Source organism: Ceratotherium simum, chromosome 22 (genome assembly GCF_057802395.1).
Source record: "Ceratotherium simum simum isolate JZ-2026a chromosome 22, ASM5780239v1, whole genome shotgun sequence".
NCBI lineage: Eukaryota > Metazoa > Chordata > Mammalia > Perissodactyla > Rhinocerotidae > Ceratotherium > Ceratotherium simum.
Genome location: NC_141921.1, coordinates 4,454,725 through 4,474,595, shown reverse-complemented (window position 1 = coordinate 4,474,595; position 19,871 = coordinate 4,454,725). Strand labels below are relative to the sequence as shown.

At 57.4% G+C, this 19,871-nt stretch overlaps 1 protein-coding gene across 1 annotated transcript; it reads left to right on the top strand.

Moving 5' to 3' along the window:
* Nucleotides 1–526: 526 nt before the first annotated feature.
* On the top strand, nt 527–11,460 carry BSND (barttin CLCNK type accessory subunit beta). The gene is made up of 4 exons (XM_087445774.1): nt 527–874; nt 6,226–6,320; nt 8,036–8,305; nt 9,188–11,460. The coding sequence occupies exons 1-4, from the start codon at nt 698–700 to the stop codon at nt 9,603–9,605; spliced, it is 960 nt and encodes a 319-aa protein (XP_087301900.1). The 5' UTR covers nt 527–697; the 3' UTR covers nt 9,606–11,460.
* The last annotated feature ends 8,411 nt before the right edge of the window (nt 11,461–19,871 follow it).

Here is a 19,871-nt window from a genome sequence, read left to right as displayed (position 1 = left end):
CCTTGGGCAATCTACTTGTCTGTGTCCCCATTTGTAAAGTAGGGACAGTAGTCCCTGTCTCACGGGGTCCCATTAAATGAGTTAACACCTGTGATGTGTTTAGAACAGTGTGTGCGTGCAGCCACTGTCCAGTAAATATGGGCTATTATTCCTGAACCCCAGGTGGGCGCATGACCTTGAAGAGTCAAATTCTTCAGGATTCTAACACGCCAGCCTGTGGGATCCTGGAATCCTCCAGTGGCATTCGGATGTCTTTTGGGTGCAGCCTTGTACCCCACTTCCCATGGCTGAACGGTGTGGGGCTCCTGTCCACCCAGCCCAGCCCCACACAGGCAAATGAGGTGATGTCAAAGCTTGGCTGGGGCCCAGCCCCTGTAACCTCCCCCTCTCCCTCCCTCCCTCCCTTCTCCCTCTCTCAGATTCAGGCACACACACTCTGGAGCCCAGAGGGAAGGTGAGAGGGAGGGAAGGTGGGTGGGTGGGGGCGGGGGCCATCGGAGCGCAGCTCCTCCAGCCTGGTGAGCCGGTGCCCAGCCTGCTGTCGGACCGGAGGGGAGCCTGCCCTCCCTTGAACTTCAAGCCCCGGTTTGCAGTGATCCCGGAGTGTCCTCCTCCCTGTGTGAGCTGTGTAGGTGCCTACGTTGGTTCGCCGAGGCCCCTCCACGGCGGTGCACGGGCTGGGCCAGGCCGGGCAGCCATGGCTGACGAGAAGACCTTCCGCATCGGCTTCATCGTGCTGGGGCTCTTCCTGCTGGCCCTCGGCACGTTCCTCATGAGCCACGACCGGCCCCAGATCTACGGCACCTTCTACGCCATGGGCGGCGTCATGGTGATCGGGGGCGTCCTCTGGACCATGTGCCAGTGCTACCCCAAGGTAGGCGGTGCGGGCAGGTTGGTTGGGGCCAGAGGCCAGGAGGGCCCGGGGCTGTGCCTCGATTCCAGGCACATGCTGTGCCCCATCCTCCTATCGTCTTTTCTTCCTCCCCTTTTCACTCCATCTTTTCTTCTCTCTGCTCTTCTGAGTATCCATCCATCTATCCGTCCATCCATCCTTCCGTCCATCCATCCGTCCATCCGTCCGTCCGTCCATCCGCTATCCTAAGCATTGATCAGAAGCCCCCTGGATCTGCAGCCCTGAACCAGGCACCATGCGGGAGGCACAGCAAAACCCTACACACGACCCACGTGCTTGAAACCAAAATGAATGTGTGCTTGCCGCCGGCACAGTGCTCCTGCCTTCACCCTGCGGGGTGGTCCTCATCTTGAGGTGTTCGGTGCCTCTGCAGTTCCGTTTTATGGTGGGGAAGCCCAAGGCTCAGAAAGGTGAGGTCCCACAGCTCCTAAGTGTCCGAGATGGGATCGGAGCTTGGATGTGTGGACTTAAAGCATGACCCTCCCCCTCGGGAGAGCCGTCCCAGTGCCCCAGAGACGTTGAGAGTTCAAGGTGGGTCAGGTGTAACCTGATGCCATGGGTTGGGCAGTGCGCTGTAGAGTTTTAATGTACTCTGAGCCTTATGAGTCACTTGGCGATGGGAAGAGCACTGGTTTGGGAGTCCTGAGTTCTAGTTCCAGCTCTGTCCCAAACTCTCTGTCTGACCTTTCCAAGCCTCAGTTTCTTTCTTCTGCAGAATGGGGCCCCAAGCCCCTATTTCTCCTAGCCTCACAGAGTTATTATGAAGAATAGAGAAGAGATGGGATGTAGGAATGTTTTGTAAACTGCAAAGTGTTATATTTGGGTGAAAGGCTGCCAATCTTACCCTTATTGATCCTCCCAACAACCTTGTGAAATGGGTGTGGCAGGGCCCAGAGAGGTTGAGTGACTTTTCCAAGGTCACACAGCTGGTCAGAGACACCTAGGGAGACCAGGAGAGAAGCACAGATCCTAACTTGGGCTCTGCCTCCAATTGCCTGAGAGACTTAGTCAAGCCCCTTCCGTCTCTGAGCCTCAGTTTCCTCATTTGTACACTGTGTGAGTCAGGAAGAGGGAGCGCAGAAGGGGATGCATCTAAGAGCCCCGCTGGTCCTGATGTCCAGGGCTCTAGGCCTCAGGCAGCTCCCGCACTCACAGCCTCCTCCTCACCTCCCACCTGGCTGGCTCTGCTCGAGGGTTCAGGGGAGGAGGGAGGAGGCTTCTGAGGGCTGGCCGGCTCCCCAGCCCTGCCCGCTCCGCGGGCCGCCAGGGCTGTCAGCGGATTCGGGCTGGGGCGGTCTGGGCTGGTTTGCAGTCACTGACTGAGCAGTTTACAGTCAACTCTCCTGTCTGTGCAACGCTCTGAGCAGAGGTCACTGGCAGAAGAGGTCCTCGGGGCCCAAGCCACCACGTCACCTTCTCCATCGTCCCCACCCCCCACCCCCACCAGTGAGGAGGCTGGACCCTGGGGCACGGCAAGGGCACAGAGGATGTGGGGGGGTGTCCTTCCTGCCCTCCCCCTTCAGCAGAGGTGGCTCTGGGTAGTGGCAGAGGGACGAGTGGCGGCGGGGGATGAATGGGAGAGAGGGGAGAGGAAGTACTGCTGGGTATTAATGAGTAACTGTGGACAGATTCGCGGGTTCACGCGCCGTGGAGGCAGCGTGGTGGGGCGAATACGACAACGTTTGTGTCCACCAGGCTCGGATCCAAACCCCTCCTCCCGCAGGCCCCACTTCTGCCACCTGGGCAGAGGGAGTCCCCCGCCCCGCTGAGCCCTGTGCAGGGTCCTGCGGGGGGAGGGGCCGGCATCACGCCTGGCACAGAGCCCATTGGAAGGCATTGCTCTCAGGATTGGTGTTTGTGGCACTGGGCGGGCTCCGTGTGTGTGCACTGGTGTGTGTGCACCGGTGTGGGTCTATGTGGGCGTCAGAGCCGCACACTTCGGGCAGGGAGGAAAGTGTGCTGTAAACCAGGGAAACGCACTTCAGGTGGAGGCCCCGGCTCCCACCCGGTCCCGTTGGTTCCTGGGCCACCAGAGCCCTCAGCAGATGCTGGTGCCCATCCTCCCTCAGGATCCTCCCCCGCCGCTCAGTGCCTGACAAATGGGAATTTTCTGGATTGGGAGAAATATACATAAAAGGGATGGAATTAGCCAATTAAGATATGGGGTAGCGGGGAGCCAATACCAACGTGAATTAAGCTGTCCCTGTCTTTGAGGGGCCGGGGTCTTGCGGAAGAGATTATTTTCTGCGTGATGGGGAGGGAGTGGCTTCACAGAGAAGGTGAGCTGGGCTTTGTAGGTTAAGTAGAAGTTCACCAGGCAGAGAAAATGGGGAAGGACATTCCAGGCAGAAGGAACAGTATGATCAAAGAAACGAGGTGGAAGAGGAGGACAAGTGGGTCAGCAGGGGGGCTGGAGGGTGGGGGGAGGAGGGTCGGGGAGAGGGACTGGGTTCAGGTCTGGGGGGCCTGGGATGCCAGCTAAGGAATTTGGACCTTACCTTCTAGTGGATGGGACACGAGAGGGGCACAATCAGCTTTGCAGTTCAAGAAGGTCATCAGGCTGACATCTGGGAGGAGGGGGAAGGTTTCGGGGCAGCCAGCTCTGTGGGGAGGCCCCCTCTCTGGTCCAGGTGAGAGATGATGGTCTCCTGGACTCAGGCAGAGTTTGAAGCCAAGAGTGTAGGGACTGAGAAGGCATTGCCAGTCCCTCAAGCGGATAGCACCTGCTGTGACTGGGCATGGCCCCGGCATGTCCATCCAGCTTATCTCATTGAATTTCTGAAGTCAGCTTGGTCAGATTTGTGGTCAGCTGGGCCTCGGGCTCGAGAGACGAGGGGGAATCGGGGCAGATCTCCTAGGGGAGGTTGTCAGGAAGGCTGCACCTGTTAGCTGAGATGGGGCAGGGGAGCCAGGAGTGGGGGAAGGACTGGCAGGGAAAGCAGGGCCTCTCCCTGCCCTGCTTCTGCCCCTGTCCACAGGCCCCCATTCCCCCTCCTCCTTGCTCTGAAGGAACCCAGGACCTGCCCCTGATTGGTGGTTGACGGATCTGTCCTCTCTGGGGGTCTCCCACCCTCCCTCTGCTTCCTCCCGTTGGGGACTGCTCTGTGCTCTGCCTAAACGCAGATCTGCCTGCACACTATCCTGCTGAGAACTCCTCCAGGGCTCCCAGTGCTTCTGGATAAGGCCGAACTCCTTAGTCTGATGTTCTGGGGTCTTCATGGTCTGATCTCCCCTCCCTAGCTTCAACTCTGCCTGTCTCCCTCTCTTAAAAGGACTTGTGTTCTAAGATGCTCCCGCCTTCCCTTACCCTCCAGGCTTTTCACAGTGGTGGTAATGATGATGATAACAATGATGGTGATGGTGACGGTGATGATGGTGGTGATGGTCATGATGACATTGGTGATGTTGGTGATGGTGATGATGATGATGGTGATGATATGATGATGGTGTTGATGGAAATGACGATGGTGGTGTTGGTGGTGATGGTGATGACGATGGTGATGGTGATGGTGGTGGTAGTGGTGATGGTGATGGTGATGACGATGGTGATGGTGATGGTGGTGTTGATGGTGATGGTGATGATGATGGTAATGGTGATGGTGGTGGTAGTGGTGATGGTGATGGTGATGGTGAGGAGGAGGAGGAGGAGGAGGAGGAGGGGGATGGTGACTGGGCCATGAGGTGCTGAGGCAGAGGCAGGGGCAGCTTCTAGGAAGCACAGAGCTGGCTGGCAAGTGCAGGGCCTCTGTGGTGATGTGGAGTATAGCCGGGCCCCTGCCTATTTCCAGACGTTTGTGGCAAGCTCAGCCCTCACGGAAGTTCTCAGAACCCCTCCCTCCATCATTCCCTTCTCCCCAGCAGGACTGAGTGGTTCTCGTGCACACAAATGCATTTCACTGCGCTCTGTGGGGAGGGAAGAGGGGCTGCTCTTTAGGAGCCTGGTGTCATCCAGTTCGGGCTCATCACATACTTGTGGAACAGGTTTTCGCTGAGGGGAGCAAGACTCAGAGAAGTCAGGAAACTTCACCTTCAGTGGCATCACAATATGACTGGCCAAGCCACTCCTGTGCCAGACACCGTGCTGGGATTCCTCGTGTGTCATCTCAGGGATCCTCACCACAGCCCCGGGAGGCAGGCATCACTAGCCCTATATATTCTTTAATTGTTGTAAAATGCACATAGCATAAAACGTACCATCTTAACCATTTTTCAGTGTACAGTTCAGTAGTGTTAATTACATTCACATTATTGCACAACCAGTCTCCAGAGCTCTTTTCATCTTGCAAAACTGAAACTCTGTGCCTACTGAACAGTAACTCTCCATGCCCCCTCCCTCCAGTCTGTGGCAGCCACCATTCTACTTTCTGTGTCTATGAATTCGACTGTTCTAGGTACCTCATCTAAGTGGAATCCTACAGAATTTGCCTTTTTCTGCCTGGCTTTTTTCCTCAAGGTTCATCCGTGTGGTAGCACGTGTCAGAACTTCATTCCTTTTTAAGGCTGAATAATGTTCCACTGTGTGGACAGAGCACATCTTGTGTATCCATTCATCTGTTGATGGACACTGGGTTGCTTCCACCTCTTGGCTCTTGTGAACAGTGCTGCAAATATCTCTTCGAGGCTAGCCCCATGTTACAGAGGAGCCCAGAGAGGCTCTGGGAGGGTGGTGACCTGCCCAAGGCGGGGTTCTCGCCCAGTCTCCCAGGCCCCTTCTGTCTCACCCCACGGCCTCCTCTATGGCCCGCCTCCCCTCTGCCACCCGGTGCCCGCCCATGATGCTGCACTTGCAGAGACCTCTTGACCCCCGAAAGTTCAGGGACAGGAGCTGGCGGGTGCAATCCCAGCCATCCATGTCTCTGGCCCCCACCGCAGCCTCTGTGCCCAGAAACACTGACAATGACCTGCTTTCCACTCATTCGCCAGATGTAGATGAAGTGCCGACTCCGTGCCAGGCACATTCTGGGTGCTGGTCGAGGACCCCAGGAAATGACAAGATGTGAGCTGCTCCAGGGCAGGGATGTTGGTCTCATTCACTCTCTGCTGCCTCCTAGTACCCAGAAGAGTGCCTGGCACACAGCAGGTGCTCAATAAATGTTGGGTGAATGAAGAGCCAGGTGGGAGCAGGAGCCCAGAGATCCGTGCACCCACTGGTGCTGGGCCCTGAGCAGGCCCATCCCCTGTCAAACGGGGAGCCCCGCCCTGGTCGGCCTCTCTCCGGGGTGTGTGGAGAGGTTCAGCCCAGGCTCCGGGGGGAGCGGCGGCCGAGGGCGTGTGCGGCAGCCGCAGGGACGCGTCTCCCCTTCGCCCTGCAGGTCACCTTCATACCCGCAGATGCCGACTTCCAAGCCATCCTGTCCCCGAAGGCGCTGGGCCTGCTGGAGAATGGGTTCGCCGCCGAGAGGAAGAGGTGGGTGCCGGGGGTGGGGGGCAGTGAGCTCCTCAGGCCAGTCGCCCCTTACAGAGGGGAGTGAGGGGCGGGGGGGCCGCGTGGGTGGTGGCTCCTCGGCTTGCTCCAGGTCTGGCTTTGCACTCGTTCTTGCTGAGAACGTACTATTAGAAATCATGGATTGTTTGAACTCAGTTCTGTGAGGGGAGCATTATTATTCCCGTTTTATAGGTGAGGAAACTGAGGCCCAGGGACTTTGTCCTGTCTTACAGCGAATTAGTGGCAGACCAGGAATCAGGCAGTTTGGCCCTAAACTGCGGACAGCTGTGCCTATGTCTACTCCAGCAGACCAGAGGCACGGTGATAGCCCAGGCACAGCCCGGGGTCCCGCACTTCCTGGTGTGGGACTCCAGGACATCTGTAAAGTGGGGGACTCATAGTGCCTTCCTCCTACGGCTTCAGGGAGGGGTGAGTGAGGAAAAATGTGCAAGGCGCTAAGAGCAGAACCTCGTGCTTGGCCAGCCCTTTGTACATGTTTGTCGTCTTTAAGAAGGGCTTCCTGACACCAGAGACCCTGTCAGGCGTTTTGTGCCCATTACCCCCTTCAGGCCTCAGAGAAACCCTGTGAAGTGGGGGGTGTCAGGCCCTTTATACAGGTGGGGAAACTGAGGCTCAAGAAGTACACTCCCATGCCCCAAACCTCACAGGGAGTCAACGACAAACCAGACCAGACCTGCCTTCATCCCTGGAGGTGCCAAGTGCTGGCTCGCCCGGACACAGTGGAGGGCACGGCTGCCCCAGAGGGCCCGTGGGACTAGCTGCACCCCCCTGGGGGCTGTGACTCTGTGCTCAGGGGCCGGGCTGCAGGTCCAGGGTCTGTGGCTGGGGCTCTGGGACGCTCTCTATTTTGCTTGGGGAAGGAGGTGGTATCTTCCGCTCCTGGCACGCAAAGTGACCAAATGTCCCTGGGGGAATGAGGCAGATAGACCCCACGTGGGGGGCATGGTGCCAGCCTCAGGACCGGTCACATGGGGAGAGCCACTGTGATGGGTCTGGGGCTCAGGCTGCCCTGAGTCTGGGCTCCTCCCTGTCACTCCCCAGCCCTGGGCAAGGGCACCTCCCTTTCCAGAGGGACTGTAGATAGCAGTAGAGAATGTGACGCCTGGAGTGCCAGCACGCCACCTAGTGTCTGTGTCATCCTGGGCAAGCCAGCGCGTCCCTGTGCCTCAGTTTCCCCCCAGTATCTCCCAGAGTTGTGGTGAGGATCAGATGAGCCAACTGACGGAGGCTGGAGGCAAGGAGCACTCACTAGCTGGGCGATTACCGCTGATGTGTCCTCATCTGGAAAACGGGGCCAATCATTCTGCTTCAAGCTGTTGTTCAGAATAAAGGGGATGATGAGCGTAAAGCCTTCAGCCCGCTGTCTGGAACCCCGCAAACTCTCAGTCAATGCGAACTGCTCTTCATTTCGCAGTCGCACCCCTGGGGTTAACTTTGAAGACATGGAATGAAAGGACCCCCGGACTGAGTGTCGGAGCTGTGCGACTCCACTTACCTGTTGGGCCTCAGTCTCCTCATGTGTGAACTGGGCATAGTAACGACCCCCAAAGGCTTCTTGAGATCGGGGGAGACCAGACGGCCGGAACAGGCGGGCTGGGGACAACACTGATGTCTGTTGAGTGAATCTTTGCCCGCTGCCTGTTTTCTCTCCTGCTGTCTGCTGTGCCCCCACCCAGCCCCCAGCCCCCCTACGCCAGGCTGTGGGAGGAAGCCGCCTATGACCAGAGCCTGCCCGACTTTAGCCACATCCAGATGAAGGTCCTGGGCTGCAGTGAAGACCCTCGCCCCCTGCTGGCCCCCAAGCAGGGACAGCTGCAGCTGGGAGCCAGTGATAGAGGAGAAGGTGGCCCTCGTGACACTCAGGCCTGGACGGAGGCCGCTGTGGTCATCCACAGGGGCTCGGACGAGGACAAGGGAGAAAGAAGCCCAACTCAGAGCAGGCCCAGGTGTGTGCAGGGGTGGGGGTGCTGCCAACTTCCCAGTAAGGGGGGGCCACTGAGGGCTGGTTGGGGACCTTTGGGAGTAGAGAGGGCAGGGGAGGCGGGGGCACCCTGAGAGGCAGCAGATGTGGCAGATGCCTGAGTATAGGCTTAGTCAGATGGGCCTGGGTTCAAATCCCAGCTCCTCTGCCGTGTAACCCCAGCATGCTTCTTACCCTTGTGAGCCTGTTTCCCCACTTGGGAATAATCACGGCCACCTGGAGGGTTGTTATGAGGATTGGGGGAGTGCACTAAGTGCCGGGTGCACCATAGGCCCTCTGAATGCTTGGCGTGAGTAGTGGGGGGTGGGGAGCCACAGGACCTGAGTTCAAATCCAGACTCTGCTGCTGACCTGCTCTGTGACCTCGGGCAGGTCGCTCCCCGCTCCACGCTGTCCCCGCTGTTCCTCATTCATCCATTTGTTCACTTATCCTACCAACATTACTGAGCACCTACTCCCTGCCAGGCCTTGACGGCTCCACCCTGCAGGAGCTCCTAGTCCAGTGGGGGAGGCAGACAAGGGGACAGGAGATGACACCTGGGCTGTGAGGGCCCGGAGGAGACCCCTGAGCAGAGAAGAGGAGGAGCGACCTGGTTTGGATAATAACATAATGGCCAGTTTCTTGAGTACCTACTACGTGCCAGGCACTGTGCAAAGTGCTCTGCACACAGTATCTTCAGAGACGACTGTAGGAGTGAGAACTGTTCTTTCCCCACTTCTCAGGGGAGGAAACTGAGGCCCGGATAGGTGAACTCACCCTACTCCGGGCCTTGCAGCTAGTAGCTGCGATTTGGACCCAGGCAGTCTGGCTCAGAGCTTCCCTCACCCTCTCTGCCTTTGCCCTGCAGCCCCCCGGCCTGTCCCCAGGGCCCTGCACCCTTGGCTTCCTTCCCGGATGATCTGGACATGGGCTCCAGTGAGGGCAGCAGCCCCAACCCATCTCTGCCTGAGGGGGAGAAGCCTCGGCCCCCACCCCAGGAGCCCTGGGCCTGCAGGTGCCGGCTGGACCGCTTCCACGACTTCGCCCTGATTGACGCCCCCACGTCGGAGGACGGGCCTCCAGAGGGCCAGTGGCGGGAGGCAGCCCGGTCCAGCTCCTGGCAGCGGTCCCCGAGGACAAAGGAGGAGGAGGAGGAGGAGGCTTCGCACACAGGCGCAGAGGAGCCTGAGCGGGAAGAGGAAGATTTGTACTATGGGCTGCCGGACGGTGCCGGGGACCCCCTCCCGGACAAGGAAGTGGGCTTTGAGCCCGACGCCCAGGGCTGAGATGGAACTGCTCCCTGGGTTCTAACCTGGCGCCACTGCTAACCCCTGTGTGACCTCACAGGGCCTCAATTTCCCCATCTGCAAAGTGGGGTTATATGGAGGTGCAAATGGGATGATGGACCCAGGAGCGTTTTGAGAACTGCAAAGAGAGGCACAGGGAGGGGCTGGTGACTATCCGTGGACCACTGCTATTCCAACTGTTAACGTTCTTTGGTGAAGCTTTGAAGGTAAAATATGATTTGTGGAGAAGATTTGCAGCAGCCGCGGCCCTCAAGAGCTTTTTCTGCCTCCCCACAAAGCTGACCTCTAAACAGGAGCCCTCCTTGGTGCTGCCCCTCGGGTCCCCGGTCCTCTGTGAAGGCCTCTCGGGGTTTCTGTTCCTGTTGAGTCTTTTAGTCCACCTGGTAGATGGCATGATCCGGCTTCGTTCACAGCTAACCGTGTCTCCCCTGCCCTCAGCCCATTGCTCTGGGATCCAGACCTTCCGTGACTGACCTCCAGACTTTCTCCCTGGTCAGCCCCATGCCACACGCTCTGCTCCTCCAATCCCGAGGCGGTGCCCCAGCACACACACTCACCCTGCTGCCCCGTGCCCTTCCCAGGCTGTCGCCTCCACCAGCACGCCCTTTGCCCCCTCGTCTGCCCGGCAAATGCATGCTTGTCCTTCAGACACCTGCACAGATGTCCCCAGACTGAGGGCTTTCCTGATACCATTGCCTCCTGGACTGTTAGTCCTGGTTCCTTGGGCCCCCCTTGGGTCTTGTACATTTATCACCGGAGCGTGACTGTCTGCTCAAAGCTCGCTCCTGTGCTCTGCTCACCTCGGTGTCTCCTGTGCCCCAAGTCGCTGGTCAGTGAGGGTGTATGGAACTGCCCAGAACCCAGGAAACTTTTGCAGATAACATCCCCCTTCCCCACACCTCTAACTCTTAGGGTCCCAGCCCCTTTTCTCTCTGGCATTCAAACCTCCAAATGGCCTGCAGAGTAGTCTCAAAGCCAGGCAAAGAGCCCCCAGAGTGGCCCCCCTCCCTGCAGAATCCGTCTGCATTAGGATTGGGGGTGACATTAAGCTTCCTGGCTTAACTCAGTTTGATTTGGGGCATTACTGAGCATCTGCTATGCACCAGACGCAGGCTGGGATCCTAGAGGGAAAGAGACATGAACGGATCGTGATTACCACCCTCGCAGTTCATGATCTGGTGAGCTTGGTTTCTTGTGAGGTGGGGACAGAGTGCAGAGCAGGAGCCGAGAGGTTAATAACTGACACACCGGAGGCAGCGGGGTGACAACCACACAGCCATCTGGGGCCACTGAGTGCAGGGCAAATAGCTCAGTCTGCTTCCGTGGCCCCTGAAGCTGACGCTGTGTGTAGCATCACAGAGTAAGGCTTTCATGACGCTGCTCTCTGCACAGCCCCTCTGTGCCCCAGCACAGGGACAGAGGCTGCTTCAGAGACCAGGCAGTGGCACTACCTCAGACCACGTCCACACGCTCAGAGTGTGCTCCCTGGGCCGCCTGGGAGGGGGAGACCTTCATTCCGGCTGGGCCTCCAGGTTGGGGCTGGGGGTCCCGACCGTGGGGAAAGGATGCCCCTCTTGCTGGGTCAGAAGGGCATCCCCCTGGAACACACGCTCTCTTCTGTCTGGGTCATTGCTACCTCCAGGGTGACAGCCTCTGCAGCGAAGGGTGCCATTGGGCACATCCCCCATGCTGTAACCCACGTCCCCGTCGTGGCCGAGTCCGCAGGCCAGGTGAGTGTAGTGTGCTCCTGCGCTGTTTACTCAGGAGAGGAACGAGGATCTGCATCAGAAAGAGCACCAGCACCCACGCTAAAATAAAAAAGGTTTCAACATTAAAGGGGTCACCTTCATTCACCTGTGGAGTCTTTTATGTGAAACCACCCATGCCCCTCTGGGCAGGATGAATGAGGCATCGCGCTGGCAGGCCCTGAGGGCAAGCTCTGGAGTGTGAACACTGAACATGGTGGGGAGGCCGTGTGGGACGGCTGTGGGGTGCAGAATCTCAGAGCGGCCCCATGTCCCTGATCACAGCTGTAGGGCATTCCCCAGACCTTACCGGAGAACCAAGGGCCTCTGGCTGCCAGGCTGGCCCGTGGAGAGACGCTAACCCTGTCCCGGGAAGTGGCGTGGAGGGCCCGGGCAGCAGGGAGATGGTGAGAGTCAGGCTTCGGCTCTGCTCCTGGCTCCCCGACCACCTTGCTGCGTGGTGGGGAGACCATATGCCCTGTCTGCCCAGGACAGTCCTGGCTGATGCCCACTGCTTCGTTATTACGATGTGCCCTTTCACCCCCAAAGCTCACCCATTTGGACCATAAACTATATATTGACCCTACTCTGTGTCCTTGGACAGGGCCAGTTGCCTCTCTGCACCTGACTTTCCTCATGTGCAAAAGGGAGGTGATGGCCCCCCATCCCTGACTTCCGCAGGGCTTAGGTGGTGGAGTGTGTGATGGGATCTGTCTGCCAATGCCCTGCAGGTGAGGACCACCAGGAGCTCACCTGGGGTTAACAGCTGGGTTGTTACTCACTGCAGTGAGGAAAACAGACACCAGGGGAACCGTGGGGGGTCCCGGTAAGAGGGTGTGAGGAAAGACTTGTGGGATTTGGGCTCGTGTGAGGTGACTGGGGGGAGTCCAAGGAAGCAGGGCTCTGGCCCCGGGTTGGATTCTGTCGGGAAGCGGGGCTAATTCTGTACTGGCATCTTAATCTATCTGATCTGGAAGGAGGGAGACCAGGCCCGAGCTGAAGCTGTAACTGTCCTCCTCCAGCCGGGAGAGGGGGTGTCCGGTCACGGTCGTCGCGTGGACAACGTTCACGTCCACCTGTGCTCAGCCGTGGCTACCGAGCAGTCTTGGTTTGTCCTGACCCATCACGGTCACAAGGGGCCTTGTATGATGTGGATGTTCTGTGAACGTGTTCGTGTTCAGCAGAAGAACACCGAGGCCCAGCGGGAGGGCCGGCTGCTGCCTGTCCGTCTGCTCTTCTTGCTCAGGTCTGCCTGCTCGGCGGCTCCTCCTCTGGGGAGGCGGGGTGGGGCACAGAATGTGGATTTCCTTTGAAAAGAAGGGTCTGCAGCTTTTTGTAAGTTTGAAGAGCAGGGAGGAGGTGGCTCTTCTTCGTTCAGCCCTAACCATCCCAGCTCCGCGATTTGCATCGCCAGCTTATTACGTCTGAAATCCCACCATTTGCTCTGTCCCCTTGGCCTTTCCAGCTTTGAGTCTCCTGCGAGAACGTGGCCTCTGGGACAGCCCCTCATGTTGGCTGATCAACTGGGAGGGGCGTGAGGGCTTCCTGCAGGTCCCCAGGGGCGGGTGGGGTGTGAAAGGGGCAGAGGAGCAACCTTGGCTAACCTGGGGATTCCGGCTCTCAGCCCCAGGCTCTGGATTTGTGTCCCACGGCAGGAACTCCTGCTCTTCCCACCCTCCTGTCGGTCAGAGGGACTTTGGAAGTTTCCACTCTCTGGGGAGGAAAAGGCCCTGGAGGGATGGCCCCCGCCCCTAACTGGGAGAGAGAGGGTCTGGGGACAGGGAGCGGGGGCTCTGCCCACCGCCTGCCATGACTGTGGGCATGCCCAGCCTCCCTGGACTCCTGTCCCTGTTCTCCGGCCAGTGAGGTGGAGGTGGACAAGATACCGCTTCTCCTCCCCGGCCTGAGCCCTGTGCCCGGCGCCCTCACACCTGTCACCCCATCTGGGCCTCACGACAGCCCTGGGGACGGATCCATCAACCCCACATTGCAGCCGGTGGTTCTAAATCCCAGACTCTGGGTGTGCACTCGCCCAGCTCTTTGCTGTGTGACCTTGGGCAAGTCAAGGGCACAGAACGTCTGCGGTGTGACAGGTGCTGAGAGACAGGTAAGCTGACAGTGAGTGACAGGGAGCTAAGGCACATAGAAAATACCTCCTGGGGCGGCTCCCAGGAGTGCAGAGGGGGAGCAGGATTGCTCGTGCCTGGTCAGATGAGGCTGCGAACAAAGTTACCGAGCGTCCGCTCAGTGTCGGGTGCTTCCTGTGTGTCAACTCCTGACTTCAATCCTCCCACCAGCCCTGAGAGATGGGCACTCCAGGGGGGCGGAGCTGGGATTCAAATGCAGACCCTCTGAGCCTGTGCTCTGCCCACCAGGCTACCTGGTCAACATCTAACAAGACTCAGTGACGCACCTGCTGTGCTGTGCTCACCTCTTCTCACTTCATCCTCAAAACCTGCCAGGCTGGTGTGTTGTCCCCATTTTACAGATTTGGAAACTGAGGCTCAGACAGGTTGAATAATTTGCCCGTCATCCCATCGAAGGGCTAATGGAGGAGAAGAGGTGTAGCCACACACAGGGCCTGCTATTCCTGGCGGGAGTCGTCCAGTAGTCCCGGGTCATTCTGACCCAGTCAGACACCTATCAACAAGTCAGGGAGCAAGGCTGAGCACCCCCTGTGCCTTTTCCTGTGCTAGCGCTGAGGGCAGACACAGCCTGCTCCCACACCTTCTATGGCTCCCGTTGCCCACAAGATAAGGCCAGATTCCTCAGCCTGGCGTTTGAGGCCCTTCATGATCTGGCTTCAACCGCCCTGTCTAGCCGATTTGTCCACCACTTCCTCCAGTGCAGCAGCCGCTGGAAACCTGACCCTTCATGCTGTCCTGCCTGAGCTCAGGCTGTTCCCTCTGCCTGATGCCCTTCGTCCCCTTCTCTACCGTCCGTCAAGGCCTGGCTCAAATTCCACCAGTTCCCTGCAACCTGAACCGGCCCTGCTCTCCCCTCCCGAGCAGAACCCGTCCGCACTCCACCTCCTCCTCTGGGTCCTTCCCAAATGGCGTGCACTGCGCTGTCCCAGCACTTCCGATGTGACGAGCTCTGCATGTGCCGGTCTCCCCACCTGGACTGGGAGGTCCTTTGAGGACAGGGGCCTCTTCCTACCCAAGTTTCTAGCCCCAGGACTTAGCAAAAGCAAGTGGCAGCCGTGCTGGTGGAACAGGATGGAACGGACCCAAATTGAGCTGAGCCAGGTGTCCACTCTGAAGGCTCCCTGGCCCAGCGCACGGGTGCATAGAGCGGGGATGGAGCTCTCTCTTTGGCGTAATCAGCCCTGGGTTTGAGACTGGGCTTCCCCCGGCAAGCTCTGTGACTTTGGCCAAGAGACTTACCCTCTCTGGTCCTCAATTTCCTTATCAATAAAATGAGGTTAATAATATAGATCTAATAGCGTGTTGGAAGATTAGATGAGATCACACACATTGACGGCTCAGCGAGAGTTTGGTGCCTGCGAGCCCTCCGGAAATGGTAGTTATCATTATTGTTGTCATTTGCAGAGATGAGGGGAACGTGTAGGATGTGTAGGCACCGGGAGCCAGTGTAGACTAGGGGTTGGCATCTAACCACTGTATTATCAGCTCTTCCCAAATGTAAGTCAACGGCTGGACTGGTAGCGTCACACTCTCCTGGGAAGCTTTAAAGTCCAGTGTCCCATAGCCACCTGCAGAAAGGTCTGGGATGGTGTGGATTTTGAGTAAGCAAGCAGGTGATTCTAAAGTGCACAAGGGCTTACTTAGTCTTTTGTTTTTAAATGTGTTAACAAGGACTAGAATGGTTGAAAGGTGACCCAGAGAAGGTGGGGTTTGCAAGCCAGGATTTAAACAGGTAGAATGAAGGGGCAAGAGTATCTCCGGCAGAGGGCGTGGTATAGGCAAAGCCCCATAGGGGAGAAGGAGGAAGGAGTGGTCTTGAGACCCTGGAGGAGACCCGACTGGCTGGAGTGATGGTGGACAGTCAGAGAGCGAGGCTGCAGCTTGCCCACGGGGCTCCTTGAATTCCTGCCATGGAGCTCAGATTTGCTCTGATGGGCAAGTGGGATCCATTGATGGTTCTTGAGCAGAGGAATGACATGAAGAAAGGTATGTTTAGGGCATATTCTGGTTAATAGGTGCAAAATGGAACTGAGGGGGACATACTGGTAGCAAGAAGACCGGCTTGTAGCCTGTGGCAGGGATTCAGTTCCCAACCTGGTCGGTGAAAGGTTTTTTCCACCTGTGAGGGTGGCACTGGGTGGATGCCAGGTCAGGACTGAAGCCTGGTGGAGCCAGTGTCCCAGATTCCTCATTGCTGACCACAAGTCCCACCGAGACAGCAGGGAATCCCATGGCAGAGGCTAGAAATTCCATCCATGACAGCAGAGCCCTGGCCAAGGCAATGCCCAGGTCAGAGACAGCCTGGGGGGAGGACGAGTGAGGACCGAGTGACCTGGGAAGTGCCCAGGTCAGATCACAGGCCCCACATGTGATTCTTCAGATGGCGACAGTTCCCAAGCCACCTACACATTGTCCATGTTGAAGCCAGACAACAGCAGACCCGGGGTGGCGGCTAGGTGCGCGACAGCAGGCTGTAGATGCCTGAGCAACAGCCTGGGGGCAGGGAGGGGGTGATTTCCTCCCCTCCCTCTTCCCTCCTTCCTTCCTCTTTCTCTTCTTCCCTCCTTGCTTCGCTCTTTCACTCCTTCCTTCCTTCCTTCCTTCCCTCTTCCCTCCTTCCTCCCTTCCTTCTTTTCCTTCCTTCCTTCCTTCCTTTCTTCCTTCCTTCCTCCCTCCCTCCCTCCTTCCTTCCTGCCACTCTCTAAGCACCTGCTTGGTGCCACCCCCTGTGCCAGGCACTGGGGACAGAGAGATGTGTCTGACCCATGCCTGTCTGGGGGAGCCCCCACTCCCCTGGGATACCTGTAAAATGAACAGTGAAGGGTCAGTATGGTCGCTGCTGGGCAGAGGGAGGCACAGTGGGGGTCTGACCCCCTCTGAGAGTCAGCAAGAGCTTCTCAGGGAGGTGACTCGCCCCAAGCTGTGTCCTGAAGGTTCACCAGGGAGCGAGGAGAACAGCTTGGACAAAGGCTGGGGGCCCCGACTCACCCACCACATTGGAGGACTGCCCAGGGGTGGGTGTGAGCGGGGCTGAGGATAGGTGTGGAGGGCTGCTGGAGAGGACGGGGCGGGTGGGTGGGGACCTGCAGGGTGGGCTGTAGATGCTGCCCCGGAGCACACGGGAATGCCCCCGCCGGCTGGACGGACGCGGACACAGCTGTGGTTTCCATGGAAGGAGGACTTTGTATCTCTCAGAGCTGCCCAAGGAACGGGCAGGGACATCCAACAGACGGAGGTCACAATTCTTAACACAGAGAGAGCGCGCGAGAGCTCAAAATCAGACAGGAAAAGAAGAGGAGTTCACCCATGGGAAAGATCTGTGATCTTGTCAAAGAAACAAATGAAAACACGGTCGCCTCGGCAATAATCACAGAAATGCAAATTAAAACGAGAAACCATGTTTCACCCCGTAACATGGGCAACACGTTGTGAAGATGATGATAACAGGGGGCATCGGCAGAATGCGGAGGACGGGGCTCTTTCTTACGTTGCTGGCGGGAATAGAAATGACACCAGCTTTGGGGGTACAGCGTGGCAACGTGTGGTAAGTGCCTTAACGTGTGAGCTGCCCCTGGATTGGCAATTCCACCTGTATGGACTTATCCTAAGGAAATAAGCAGACAGGTGCGCTGGGATGTACTCGCAGAGGGTGTTTATTGCGGCATTGTTTATGACAATTCAAATGGGGAAAGACTACACATCTGGCAATGGGAGATTGGCTGAATAATTATGCTGCAGCTGTTCAAGATGGTGACCGTCCTGATGGGGTCAAATCCCCTTGCATGGCTCTCCCAGCGCCACGTCCCTCTCCCGCTAGCACAGATGACAGTTCTGTGAATTTCTCCGAAGATGTTCTGCGTTCCTCCTTAGACTCTACGCCCCACGAAGGCAGGGACTCCGTCTCTTAGATTTGTTATTGTGTCCTGGGAGCACAGCCAAGTTTCTGCAGCACAGCCGGCCCTCAGTAAATTGTTGTTAAAGGAATGACTGAGTCTATGTTTCTTTTTTGATTGTGGTAAAATACACACAACATAAAAGTTACTCTCTTAACCATTTTTAAGTGTGCAGTTCAGTGATGTTAAGGAGATTCACATTGTTGTGCAACCATCACCACCATCTCCATTTTCATCTTCCCAAACTGAACCTCTGTCCCCATGAAACACTAGCTCCCCACGCCCCTCTCCCCCTAGCCCTGGCAACCACCATTCTGCTTTCTTTCTTTCTTTTTTTTTATCTCCCCTTTCCCACGATGCCCCTGAGTCTATATTTCTAGATATGGAAAGAAGTTCATGATATATAATTAATAAAAAGAGAGATTATGAAGTAGAATGCAGAAAACTGTTAATTCCCTCCTTCCTTGATTTTGTTTGAAGGGATCACATGCTCACTCTCAGGTGACAAATTATGATTGATCCAAAGCCAGTCATGACAATCCTATTCCCTACTGCCTGTCTGGCCAATGAGACCTGAGAAATAATTTGCTGGAGTCACTTCTGAAAAATCTGATAAAAACACAGAATGACAAGCTTTTCTGGGCTTGAATACAGATGCAGTGGCTGGAGCTGCAGCAGCTGTCCTGCAACCATGAGGGAAACGCCAAGAGAATCACAGAGATTTCAGACCTGTGAACTGGGTGAACCAAAGCCAGCAACTGCTGGTTTTCTAGCTGTGTGAGAAAATTTAGCCCCTATTTGTTTAAGCTACTGTCCTTGCAGCTGAACTCACTCCCAACAGATGTAGACTATGATCCCATATATACCTATGTGCAAATATGAATAGAAAAAATCCAAGCGATTATCTCTGGGTGATGGGATTCTTCTTTATAAGATCTTCATAGTGAGTGTGTAAATGATGATCAGAAAATAACTTTGTTTACATTCAGTAAATAAACAATGATGCTAGTTCTATTTAAAAAATAAACAAAATATTGGGCCTCCAGGAAGTTCCTCCCATCTGATGGGTGAATTTGAGGGAAGCTGGATGGCCGCCTGTGGGTGTGCTGGAGAACAGATTCCAGCCCCGAGTAGGGGCTGGACTTGACCCGTAAGGGTCCTTTGAAACAGTGTGTGATTCCAGGCTTAAGAGGGAGGCAGGGCAGGGAAACAGGAAAACCTGAGTCTCTGTGAGGAGAGGGGACTGAGCAAGGTCCCCAGTACAGCTCCCCCTCCAGGCCTCTCCTGCCCCCCACCCCCGCCGCAGCCCCCAGGGCCCCGCCTCTCCTCTGGGCTTTGAGGCCAGACCCAGTGTCCCCGGCCTAGGCATGTCCCTCAGCTCCCACAGGACACGTCCACCCTCACCCTGAGGTCAGGCCCCCAGGCCTTCCCTGCCGGCTGGCTTGCCAAGCGGGTTCTCAGCCAGCGCCGGGGCCGATGACCGATGACGGGGAGGAAGGGCCGCTCTGGGACCCGGGCCTGAGGCCTGGGGGGACAGGCAGCTGTGGGGTCTGCAGGTGGGGCTGCGGGGCGGGCGGGCGGCACGCACCTGTATTGGCTGTAAACACAGGCTGCCACCCGGCCGGAGCCGCATCGCCGTCTCTTCGCACAGCAAACCCGGGATTATCTCGTGAAAGTGACCCTGGGGAAAGCAGAAAAAATGCCAGCAGAGGACGAAGGGAAGCGCACAAGGGCACGGTGTTGCTTCTCCACCAGCGCGTGTCCCAGGGTCGCCGCTAGGGGACACAGGCCCTCGTGACAACAGCTGGCATTCCTCTGTGTGCCCGGCAGCGCTGTTCCTTGTCACGGACCGTGTTAGCTAACGTGATCTTCACCGGGAGGCAGAGCCAGCAGGCAGGCATCAGAGCAAACAGCCCTGGAGGAGAGGCAGGGACAAGGACCACTTACGGGGTCAGGGGAGACTGGACCGTCAGGATGGTCCATACCGGCGTTCGCTCCTGTGAGGAATCTGCGTGCTGGCTATGACGCCCCTTTTCCTTCAGAATGGGGTAGACGGTCTGGAGCAGCCTGCTGTCTGCAGTGACCCCGTCTCCCCGGCCTTCCTTTCCTGCCTCCCTCGCCCTCTGAATTGTGATGCTCGAGCCACCTCTCTGTGCCTCGGTTTTCCCATCTAAACAACGGGGTGCCTGTCAATGCCACCCCGCCTCTTCCCAGGGAGCACCTTTGATCTTCCCTGCCTGGGGGCGGGGGGGGATCCAGACCCAGCCCCCCAGCCCCTGTGGGATCTTCTCCGGCCTCAGTTTCCTCGTCCCTGTGATGGGGCAGCCACCGTCTGTGGGAGGGGGTGAAGGTGGGCACTGTGTGGGGGTTTCAGGGCTGCCGGCCCTCCCGGGCTCAGACGGCTGCCTTCCTGCACCATTAACCCCTGGCCAGGAGGCGATGGACATATTTTGGCCTGGG